Source organism: Numida meleagris, unplaced genomic scaffold (assembly GCF_002078875.1).
Source record: "Numida meleagris isolate 19003 breed g44 Domestic line unplaced genomic scaffold, NumMel1.0 unplaced_Scaffold202, whole genome shotgun sequence".
Taxonomy (NCBI): Eukaryota; Metazoa; Chordata; class Aves; order Galliformes; family Numididae; genus Numida; species Numida meleagris.
In genome coordinates this window covers 600,950-612,899 of record NW_018363819.1, presented here as the reverse complement: position 1 = coordinate 612,899, position 11,950 = coordinate 600,950, and the positions used below count along the sequence as shown (strand labels likewise).

Genomic DNA, 11,950 nt, shown 5'->3' with positions numbered 1-11,950 from the left:
AAACAGTGAGACAACAGAGGGCTAAAGTGGAATTAATTCTTGAACTTTAAAGCACAACCTTGACCAATGACTGAGTATGGGTCACAGAATAGAAATGAGGGAAAATGGTAGCAACCTTAAGAGGCTGGAGACAGCAGATCACTAGCAGCAGGATCCCAGCCTGATGCAGAGTGGACACCTTGCTGTTGCTGTGATTTACCACCATTGCCAAGATGAGACACAATGGGATTTTGACAGTGAAGAACCCATGCTGGATGCAGAACAGCAAGGCACCAAAGTTCGTGAGGAACAGCATGAAACAAAAAGGCAGATGCGTGCTAGGTTTGGGTGCACAAAGGTCAGATGACATGGCAGACGGGTGCATCATGTACTCTGGGAAGTGACTCAGCCAGGCAACACTCAGCACGGCGCGAGGCAGGGAAGGAGAGAGCCTGCCGCGGAAGCGACAGGCAGGGAGTGGGCCATGCTGAACTAAGCAGCTCCCGCCAGCACCATTTCCATCCCCGCCTGTCCCTTCCCGCCCGGTCGCCGCCGCGCCTCTCCCACAGTTCTCCGTCCCGTCCCCTCCCCTCTTTGCCGCGCGCGGAAGCAGCAGCGCGACTGTTAAAACCGTTACAGCTCCCACTTTCGAACTGATTCAAACTCGGCAGCACTGAGACGCAAGGCCCCTCCCCTCTCACGTCAGGCCCCTCGCCTCCTTCCTCTCCCCAGTCCCCATGAGGCGGCGGCCGGAGCACCTCAAACCCCGACCCCGCTGCCCACTCAGCTAGGCGGACGAGTAAAAAGAGCAAAAAACCGACTGCTCCAGCGAGCAGCGCGAGAACAAAGAGCTCCCCCACCCCTACTTCCCGCCAGCACGTGGGGCACGGACCCCCGCCCCTCGCCCCGCCCATCGTCGTCCCTGATTGGTGCGGGGCGCTCCGTCCGCGTTCGTCCAATCGGGGCGGCGCTCGGCCCTCGCCAATGAACGTGATACCGATTGGGCCCCTGTATTTGGCGCTCGGTCCGGGAGGGTGAATCCGGCAGCCGAAGGCAAAGGGGAGGACGAGCAGGCGAGCGAAGCGGAGCTGGTGGTGGTGGCACGAGATTGGAGCGAAGGGACGGGTGAGCGGGTGGCGGCGGGACCACGACCACAACCACCATACGGGCTGCGGGCCGGGAACGGTTATTTATAACCGGCTCCCTTTGTCATGAGTGGGTGGGGGGGGCAGACAGGGAGGGCGCGACCGCCTCGGCCCCGAGCGGCACGCCGCGCCTGAAGGAAGGGGATAGGGCGGGGGGCGGCAGGAAGCTACGCGCTCGCTCTGCAGCCGTTGACAGCTGAGGGAGCAGCGCGGAGCCGGTAGTGCCTTTTGTCTGAGTTGGCTCTGTCCATCCTGGCCGCGCCGCGCTCGACGGAGCGGAGCCTTGGGGCGGGGGGGCGACTGGCGCCGTGCGGGAGAAAGAGCGGGTAAAAGCCGGCTGCTTCCTCTCCTCCCTCTCCTCCTCCCCGTTCCTGCCGGCCTCCTGTGGCGGCGGCTGCCTCTGGCGCGGTTTCAGTGAGGGGGCGGCGGGGAGATTCATGTGTTTAACGTATGGCAGGTGAGGTCTCGGTGAGTCCGAAACGCGAAGAGGAGTCTGTCCTGTCCACCACAGGCCCCCGAGAGAGAAGCACGGTGCAGAAGTTCTTACGCGGCGGTAGCTCCCGCCCAGGGGTGCGAGTAGGTTCGCGGCAGCCCCGTGTGCCCGCGGTGTCCCGGAAGCGGAGCGCGCCCACTCCCGCCCTCGCACGTTGCTGTCCCGCCGGCCAGCCTGCGACGGAGCGCTCCAGCCCCCGGGCTAGCTTCACGGGCACCGAGAGCGGGAGAGTGCGGAGGGCGAGGCGGGGGTCAATCTGTTCAGCCACCGCTCAGCTCCTGGCGCTCCGGAGTGCCGCACCAAAGTTCGGAGGGAGCTGAAACTGCTGAGTTGGAGACCTAATGTCACCAAACGCGGGTGTGCAGGGCGATCTCTGAAGTCGGCGTGTTTTGGGAGGTGTGAAAGGGACAGAGTTGTGCTGGAGTAACAGGCATGTGTGTGATCAGACAAAGGTGATGAAATCGGTGTATTGTAGCGTCGTATGTGTATCTGGTGTTAACCAGTATAGTGATCCGAAAATTATTAGGAATAGGCAAAAAGAAAAGCAGTCTCAGCACAATGCAGCAAGAACGGAATAATGAACCTGTACCTGGCTCAAGTTACTTTTTCGAAGTTACGAAACGCTATTTCGTTGGAACTAGGGACTTCTATGTTGTTTTTTTTTAATTTAAATTATCGAGCTGGAAGTTCAAATTTTTTGTCTCTCAGTAAAAGCATGTAACAATTTGAAAAAGTCTGTTTAATTGTTGCAGAATAGGTTTGTCTTTGCGCAAGTCCAGCAATTGCAGATCCAACTGTTCTGTATTTCAGTAAAAGACTTTACTGTTTTTTTTTTTAGTACAAGCTTAACTTCTAAATTGAGATTTCCTCATATATAAGTCCTTTCTCTCATTTTCTTTCTTCCTCCTTCCCTACTGCCCCCCCTGTTTTTTATTTATTTTTTTAGGGGTTGGCACATTCAGGTTCTTTGTGATGTGTAAAAATTAAAAGGTCATTCTTTGTTTGTCCCCAGTGTCTGTATCAAATTGAGAGTCCGGGGAATGTTTATTTGTGATAACAATAATGCATCTTCAGAAGGGTGAGTATTACCTGTCCACAGTGTATGATAGCTGCTCTTGCTTTAGATTAGATCATTAAAATATAAATAAGATTTACAGTATCTTTCAGAAAACATGCTTCCAGTACTTTAGGAGATATTATTCAAAAGTTTTATGCAATGCGTCAAGTGTTTTTTAACTTTTAGAGCTAGTGCTTTATCACTTATGTACTTTACGTTTATTACTTCAAAATGTTGTTTCTTGTTACAGAGTATTCATTTTAAAAAGAGAGTGAGATAAAGTACCTTTTTGTTTTCCCTCTGTTGAGAGAAATCTGTGACAGTAAAATATTTATGAGATGTCAACAACTACTGTCTTCTGGAACTTTGTAAGAATTCAAGGTTGTAATTCAGGAGAAAAAATGGAAAAATATTTTTTAAGACTTTTTTTAATATGTAATGTTGTCAAAAGAACATTGGATGTCTTTGCTCAGTTTAAAATCGAATGAAGCAATAGTCTGTAAGCTTAGGCTGGAGACTTGAAATTCAAACTTTTTTGTTTTCCATGTGATATTTTTTTCCTTTCTACCTAGAATTGCCAAGAAGTTGAAATATGGTAGGTGATTTTGTTGAAAATATGCCTTCTAATGGGTTTATGTTTGTTTTGTGATATTGTGGCATTCATAGGTGAAATGTAAATATACTTCAGCTTATCTGCAAAGAAACTTTGGCTTAGTAAGCAGGGGATTCTTGTAGTACATTAGTGAGTGCACTAATTGTATATATGGAGAGTGCAAGCTAACTGCTACTTTCTGTGAAGCAACATATGTCAGAATAAGCTACATGTAGCATCTAGTGCACTCCAACAGTAGTGGTAGAAGTTGGTACATTTCAAAGATCCTCTGGAAGTTAGTTTAAAAACAAACAAAAACCTTTCCTTGTCACCATTCTTAAGAACATTGTGCTTCTTTAGCTGTATATATCATAAGTACACTTCAATAAATTCACAGCTATATCATTAGAGTTGAAGAACAATTTTAAAACACAGTGTTATGTTCATTTGATGAAACAGGGAAAGTTACTTTTCAAAATGGCTGTAATACTGACAGACAGCAAATTTAACAAATGCTTGCTCTATGTTGTGCTGGAGCAAAAGTATTGTGGAAAACTTTAGTGATGGATATAATCTGCATGTTCTGTTCTTCAGTTAGCTACGATTCATTGTAGCTGACTTGAAGAAGTACCTGAAATTTCAGGGGGAATAACATTTTTCTCAGCAAGGATGCTGAGAATCTCAAGATCAAAACCTGTCAGTTTTTGCTAAACAAGAAAAATTCAGAAGTTTACTGAAACAAGTAGATACTTACAGAATTATGCGTCCAAGGAAAATTCAGGTGACCAGATTAAAAATAAAAAAATTATAAACAATTTGAGAAAATGGACTATGTACTGTGAATACTCAATGAATTTGTGAGGTGTTTGTATAGCATTTACGTGAGAAAACTATGACTGCTCTTAAGAAAAGCTATTGGATAGTAACGAGAGGATTATTTTTAATAGTAATGTTTTTTAACAATAATATTGCAACCACCCTTGTAGTTGGATCATAGTATGAAGGTGGAGAGTGCTGCCGAGCAGCTATGTTGCCTGTGTCTCCAAATGTATTTATACATGTATCTGTACATTTAGCATCAACGTATATGACTTGCACAGACGTTCTGGAATGACTAAATTAGTCTTTAAATGGATAACTTACTTCGTGGTGTTCATCATAGTTCAGATGATAATTTCAGTTAAGCCTGTACGTTTGGGGAAAGGAAGATGAGACAGAAAAGCTTCGTATAAAATAGATGCAAAACAGGGAGAGACCTTTTTGGGGAACAACAAAGATGTTTGCTCAACTTGGCTGATTGCTTGGGTTTGCTTTTAAGTATGTGCCCATGACTTCTGTTGAGTTAAAGATTAAAAGGAAAACAAAAAAGAATTATTAAATAAGTATTTGACCTGTTCTAAGAGATATCAGCTAAAGACTTTGGGATGTATTGCTAACTATGTGTGAGGTAGAACTAAAGTGAAATTTGTTGGAGGAGGAAGTAAATTCTGATGAGGCCCAAACAAAAAGCAGTGATGTTTTCTAAAAACACAACAGTAGAAATGCAATTTTCTATAACTGACAATAGCAGGTAATTTGATTGTTACAAGCTTGTTTTATCTGTACATCTAGATTTCCATTAACTGTGGTCTTGTTCTGGGTCATCAATGAACGTAAGAAAGCTACTTCCAAAACTGGAGTAGATAGCTTGAATTCTTTAAGTAAACTTAGATAGAGGCAACTCTGAAAAATAGTGAAAATTCAGTACTATATGCAAATAATAACCTTATATTTTAAACTTAATTATAAAAATTGGTGAAAAAGAGGGATTTTTAAATATATAGCTAATTATTTAACTGTTGACTTCTAAATTGATTACCACTTTAAAAAAAAAAAAAAGGAGAGATAAAGATGCTTTAGTTATTCTTCCTGTGTCCATAAAAATGTGGAAAAAAAAATAGGTTGTTGTGTGTCAGGCCCTCGTTTAGGCTATCTGGCTGAAATGTGTGTATAGAGTGTTTCAGTGATTGTACCTCTCAGTTCAGTGGGTGAAGAACACTTATCTTCTTGGAAAGATTTATAATGCTTACTTTGTTCCATTTAATGGTAAAATCAATAGTACTTATAAGGTGAGATGACCATGCGGAAATCTAGTTATATACTATGTGTGTCCTAAATGTGGATAAAAGTAATGATATGGTGATATGAGTGGATCAGTGCAATATTTGCAATTGCTTGAAAATATGGCACAGTATTTCTAAAACTTCTGATTTGGATATATAAAATTATATTTACAAATGAGGTAAATCTGACAGAATATACTGTCATAATTCTGTATGCAAAGTAAAGACTTCTTCTGCGTGCTATTGCAAGGAATACTTCAGAATTTTTCTTTTGTTATATATGCGTATGGTACCTGCTTAGATTACGTTGTATGCAAACATAGCAGTCCATGTCCTGGACTTTCTATGATGTGTTGTAAATTTACAGGAAAAAAAAAATCTTCACAGGAGTGTCTGATTGATTTATACTTCGTTAAACTAGAACCATCTCTGTTTCTTTTGTCATTTTTTGTTGCATCCGTTTTTTTCTCTTATTCTGCCTTTTATACGGTTGGTTTCTCCTGCCATGCATTCAGCTTTTCACAGCCTACATGTTCAGTTTATCTCTTTAAAGTTGTTGAAAGGAAAGAAACTCGGATCTTAATAGTAAAAAATGTAATTTCTTATAAATGCATCCACACAAATGTATTTATATATACAAGGGAAGCTCTGACAGTAATACGTCCTATTTTATTGTGTTAGCTCATGATATCCGAGGAAGATGATGGTGGTCTGGCAGTAGAGGTTGAACCTTCCTGCCAGTATTCCGTTACATTTTGTTGCTGTGCGACAGATGGCAGCAAAGGGGCAGTCTGACAAAATGATGTCTGACATGGAAATGCATATGAGGCAAACGTATGTGATTGAATTCCTCCATGCAGAAAAATTGCACCCACTGACATTCATAGATGCTTGATGAACATTTATGGAGACCAAGCAGTGGATGTTAGCACAGTGAGACAGTAGGCGGTAAATTTCAACAAAATTTAAGGTTAACTACTGATGGATTAATCATCCTATGTGTACTTTCAGAGATGCTGTATGCTATTCCCGGTTATTTTGAGGACTTCAAAATGAGAGGTGATTAAATGACCCTCTTGGTTGCTTTCATTGCTTGAAGCTTGTTTAGGGACTATTTTAGACAACTTTACTAAATGTACTAAATACAAATTCAGCCCCAACATTTACATACTTCCCTACAGTAAATTCTGTATGAACTTAGTGCATACATAGAAATCTAATAATCATTTTGAAATTTTCAGCTTTTTGCTTATGCAGAAAAAGTAGTATGTTATAGCTGTCGAACTGCTTAATTGTTGTGTGGCAGGGCTTTTTCAGTATGGAGTGTTGTTTGTGTGTGTGAGTTGAAAAACTCTTAGATATTTTAGTCTTTAGAGTAAAAAAAGGTGTATCCACAAAACAAGGTAGGGTGGAATAGTCCCTGCGCTTCATTCATACCCTAAATTATTTTGCCTGTGTAGACATGCCTTAAGCGCTGCAAGTGCTATTTCTTCTGCCAGATTTATCCAGGATATCAAAAAGCTTTACATTTTAAGAGATGGAGGTGTTAAACAACAGAGTCTGTGGATGAGTGTGAGTAGGGAAATGTGGAGGTGTGCATTTGTAGAACTAAAAGTTTGTCAAAGACTTTACTATATTCTGACAAATAGCCACACGTGGTCTTGTGCAAGAGACGTGGCATGGTTTTAATGGTGACTTGTAAAGAGTATCATCAAAATCAGGCCTGAAACTTAGTTCTGTTCTACTGTTTGGAGTTTAAAAATGTTTAAAATGTTTTTTGATCCAGATAGATTTGTAGGCACAAATGAGACTATTTAAAAGCATTGTTCATGTAAATATCCAAACAAATAAACAGTTGGATTACCTGCTACATGGTGTTTTGCTGATGTTGCCCAAACTGAAGTAAGTTTTCAGTTAGAGCCAATTTTGGTTTCACCTTTAATATAAATTACTTGGATATAATTTCCTGTTTTCTGCTCTCCCTTCTCTTTACGTCTCCAAATGGACAAGTACATAAACTTGTCATTTTTATTTCCAAAACAGTATTCTTCAGAAAGTGTCAAATGTTTTAGAATAAAATAATAAGGGGAATTTGGGAACTTTATCACTGAAATGGTTTCTACTTTCATGATATTTGATAATTACACTTTGTCTGTTCTTGTTTGCTTGTTTCTCTGCTGCTGAAACTGTCCGGATACAGAGAAAGAAATTAATTTTTGAAGGGAAGCTTTAGAAGCTATAGGTTTGCATGGGCAAATAGATTCAGCAATCTAGTAAAGAATCTTATATGAGGACTGCTTCTAAAGTAATGCTTCCTATTTTATGTTGGTCACGACATAAGAGGTGGGTGTTGGTGGTAGATGTTGAACCAATATTTCATTACATTTTTTTTATGTAGATGTTTCTTTTTTTACTTATTTTTTGAATGAGACTCTTGAGAAGTACCTGTGCCATTGTTTCTTGGTTAGTAACTGTGGTGAATGGAGGACACCTGTAAAATGAGATGATATAAATGTAGATCTAAATGCAGTATACTACCAGTAAAAGTTCACAAACTACTACCCTTCTTTATGATTGGTAGAAAATGTGAAATTAGCTTGATTTCTTGTACAGTTCTGTTCTTGGATTTTATTCAAGTATTTCACGTTCATTCAACTTAGTAAGAAATATTTAAAAATGATAGGGGTGTTTTGTCAAGACCAGGTGAGTTCTTGCCTTTTGCTTTGTTTGCCTCTTTTAATGTTTTTGAATTATATTGATTGCATGTTAAGGACCACAGAGCAGTTCTGGATAAGTTTTATGAAGCATTTATAGAAGTTTTTCTCTCTTTCTTTGAGAAGTACTCTGAGAGAAAAGAGTGATCTGTATCTCTGCCTGGTCAGTTTACAATGATGGTAGAAACTCCTGAAAAGAGTATTCAAGCAATATGGCTTTAAACTGTGTGAATGAACTATTAGAGAAGAAAACAAGATATAAAATACCATGGGAGCCAAATTAATACACTTAAAAAAAATTATGTGGAGAAAATGATTGAAGAAAATGTGATCACTAGGATTGTTGTGTTTCCTTCCTGTCTTGATTTACTCTGCAAGGTATTTCAAGTAATAAATGGTATGAGTTTCAGTATGAATTGAGTACACTTGCAGAATTATCTGCAGTCTTAGGTGTTTAGCACTCTGGGGAGTTGAAAATTGAATCTATAAGGCCATAACTTCACAGTGTGGTTAGATGGGGACAGTGGGCATGGATGTCTCACTTTTCTTCAGTACAGAGTCCTGTTTTTAGCCAGAGGACTTTCTCACTTTTGTCAGCATCTGGCACAAAAATGCTGGTGCCATCTGAGGGGAAATGATAGCACAGATACAGTAACAAGTGGCAGGTAAGTGTTTCTTTTTGTAGGTAGCAATGCTGGCAGAATGTCATAGTGACACCTAGAAGTCCATGCCTCTCCTTCTGCGTACAGCTTTTGTATGGGATAATGTTTGCTCAGTAATGAGAAATAGTGTTTGAAGAGATCCATCCAAGTGTTAAAAACAAGTTAGAAAGGAAGCTAAAGAACCTATCTATTAAAAGATCTATTAAAAAAAATCTATCTATTAAAGATGGATGTGCTCCAAGCAAGCATGTGGATGGAAACAGGGATTGCTACCAAATCTGGACATTGGATCCCAACAAGATCTAGGGGTGCAATGTAAAGCAATTTATGTAATTATGTTACAGAGCTGGAACAGAGAGCAAGTATATCAGTGAGTCTTCTGAATTGCAGCTAACTGCAGTGGCGTTATATGGTTAGAGGTATACTGCTGTTTGACAAGTTTGCATGTTTTTCATGACCTTTTTTTGTGTTTTTTTTCCATAAAATGTGAATTCATTCTGCAGTGTTTCATAATGCCAGAGCACTTGCAGATCTTCGAATCCATTGCAGAAGCAATAAATAACTTAGTTATACCTAAGCAGTCTCACAGTTGATTTATGTGTGCTATTTGTGTCAGGAATGATTTAAGGAATATATGGAGAATGATGCTGTCAGGCATGTTCTCATAGAAGGGCAAAAAATCAGCCATTCAGAGAAAATGATTACACTGATGAGCTCATTTTCAAGGTCTTACCTGTGCTATAGTGAGTTAGTAAACATTCCATCTAATTTTAGTTTGAGGATACTGTAAACAAAAAAGTCATTAAAGTTATTTATTTAGTTCAGCATATGGTTTTGAGTTGTGTAGACTAGGACACAAAATTTAACAGCATGAAGAAATGGGGGAACAGTGGGCTATCAGTTCTTACAGAAGAATGTCACTTGATTGGATTAAGTATATTATGAAACTCTTAGTTCAGTGATAGTTGTTCATGTAATTGTAAGAAAAAAGGGTGTGTGCAATTTTTTTCTATATGATGACTATCTGGGTCAAGGTAGCATGTGATGGCTGCCAAAAGAGTGAATCTGCCACAGTGTGGTGATTTTATTTATTTTTTAAGTGTCTTTTGAAGGAGGGATGAGATGTAGGGGATTGTTTCTAACAAAGAAATTTGAAAAAGGGAGGAACTGGCTTAACAAGGAAGAGTAATTAACTTAAAAACTTGAAATTAAATGTAAAACTGATGGTTTCTGAAAAACTTGTAACTATGTTCTCCAAACTACAGAATGTTTCTGAAGATGTAAGGATTGATAGATGCAGCAGAAGGATGCTAGTTACTCTAGCTTAAGACTGAATACAATAGGACTGGAAAGATTCTGGAAGTGAAAACAGAAAAATCAGTTGCTGACAAGGTGAGAATAAGCTTCTGGATGAGTAATTCCTTACAGGTAAGTGTAAGGGAGTGGGAAATTTTTGAAGTAGTGAAGAAAAATATGATTTGGACTTGAAATACTTGCTTAAAGAACATAGAAAAAAAAAAAGTGAATTATCTTGGATATCCTAAAGTATCAACAGGAACTATCAGCCCAAGGGGCTACTGAGATAGTAACAAGTGAGAGCCTGTTGTCTTCGTACATTAATTCAGACAGTAAACAATTGTTTCTTGAAGAACTTGCAAAGTTACTACTTTGCTATGTTCTAATTTAAGGAAAAGTGGTCTTTAGCTTAGCTTTGAGAGGAGCACTGCATCTAAAGTTCTTTATTTTAATGTTGGTAAGTTTATGGAGAATGTATAGTATTGTAGTTACATTACATTCTTAATTAGTGAAGTGCTTTTCTAATTTGTCTTTTTAAGATTTTCAAAAAGAGAAACTGAAGGTTCCGATTGTACTGTTAAGTGGAGAAGGCCTCATTCAAATTTACAAACACAACAGGACTGTAGTGGGAAGAAGTGCATGAAGTAGCTAGTTGTGGAGTTGTTAAAGGAGACTATAACATAAGGGGTGTTTATACTAATTAGAGCAACCAGTGATTATACACTGAAGTAGAGCTCAGTTTGATTAAGCTCTTAAGCATTTTAATTCAGAAATTATTGTTCCCATTATAGTACTAGTGTTTTCCAAATTCAACTTGTAGTTGATTGAAATATCAAGAATTTTAGAGAGTAGTGGTGATTGTTTTCATCTTCTGAAATGCTAAATCAGAATTTAAAAGGCAATCAAGCTCTATAGCATCAGCTGTAAAAGTGTTGTGGCCCTTGGTTTTGAGATGGCAGGCCTACTACAGAATTCTTTCACATAATATTTTAGGTTGGTAGGGAAACATGGAAATTATCTGATCCTGTCTGCCTCTCAGACAGTGCCAACACTGAAATTGAATCGGGCTATTCAGTCCTGAAATTTCTGTCTTTTCCAGGCCACTTTTTAAATGTTTTCAAGAACGGAGATCCCAGAATCTCTCTGCTTAGTGTATTTCTCTGCTGGGCTGTACTCAAAGTGAATAATTTTATCTCTGTATTTAAGTGAAATCATTGCTGAGACTTGCCTGTTGCCTCTTGTACTCCCATTTAGCATAGATGAGCATTCTCAGTAGAAAGGGTAGAACACTACTTAACTTCTGTGATCATCTGCATTTAGCTCTGATTTGTGTAGGAGAGCACACTGATCATGGTATTGAATCTTTTATGCATTTGCTGAAATTCTCGAAATGACTCTTCCAATTTTGATAAGGTCCAGAAAAGGCAAAAGCACTTGAAAGATTCTATTTAGGAGGTTGTATTCCTACATGTGGTTTTCTTAAATAATTTTTGAGAGTTGATAGAACTATCATCTTGAAGACTTAGATTTGTACTGGTAATAGGTAGTGAAAAATTAACTGTTGGTTTGAAAGTATGTGTGTATGTATACACACAGACGAACGCACACCATTACCTATTTTTTATATATATATATGTATATATATGTATATTTCTGTGTGTGAGGCAGAACTGAACTATAAAACCCCGGGGTCCTTCTTAACCTCAGTTAAAGTGCTGGCAGTCAAAGGGGAAGCATCTCTACTTGGAGATTACCTCCTTTGGGAGTTTTCCAGTGAGCCTTATGCTTGGTAAGCTCTTCCTTTTTTATTACGGAATTGTGACCACTGCCTGTCTTGGGTGATCTGAGAACTGGTCAGTGGCAGCTATATCCTCTGCCTTATACAACACAAAATGTGCTTCTTGAAAACA

General features: G+C 39.6%; 1 protein-coding gene across 16 annotated transcripts in view; it reads left to right on the top strand.

The window, feature by feature from the left end:
* The first annotated feature begins 891 nt into the window (after nt 1-891).
* Nucleotides 892-11,950, top strand: part of EZH2 (enhancer of zeste 2 polycomb repressive complex 2 subunit) — a 48,131-nt gene continuing 37,072 nt past the window's right edge. For 3 of the 16 annotated variants that reach the window (XM_021382286.1, XM_021382280.1, XM_021382288.1), the window contains exons 1-2: nt 897-1,104; nt 2,630-2,695. In XM_021382286.1, the coding sequence (XP_021237961.1) occupies nt 2,658-2,695 (38 nt within the window). In that variant the 5' untranslated portion in view covers nt 897-1,104; nt 2,630-2,657. Of the gene's footprint in view, nt 1,105-1,128; nt 1,451-2,629; nt 2,696-10,009; nt 10,173-11,950 lie in introns of those variants that run through there. The other 13 variants (XM_021382292.1, XM_021382290.1, XM_021382289.1 and 10 more) reach the window with 11 other exon arrangements.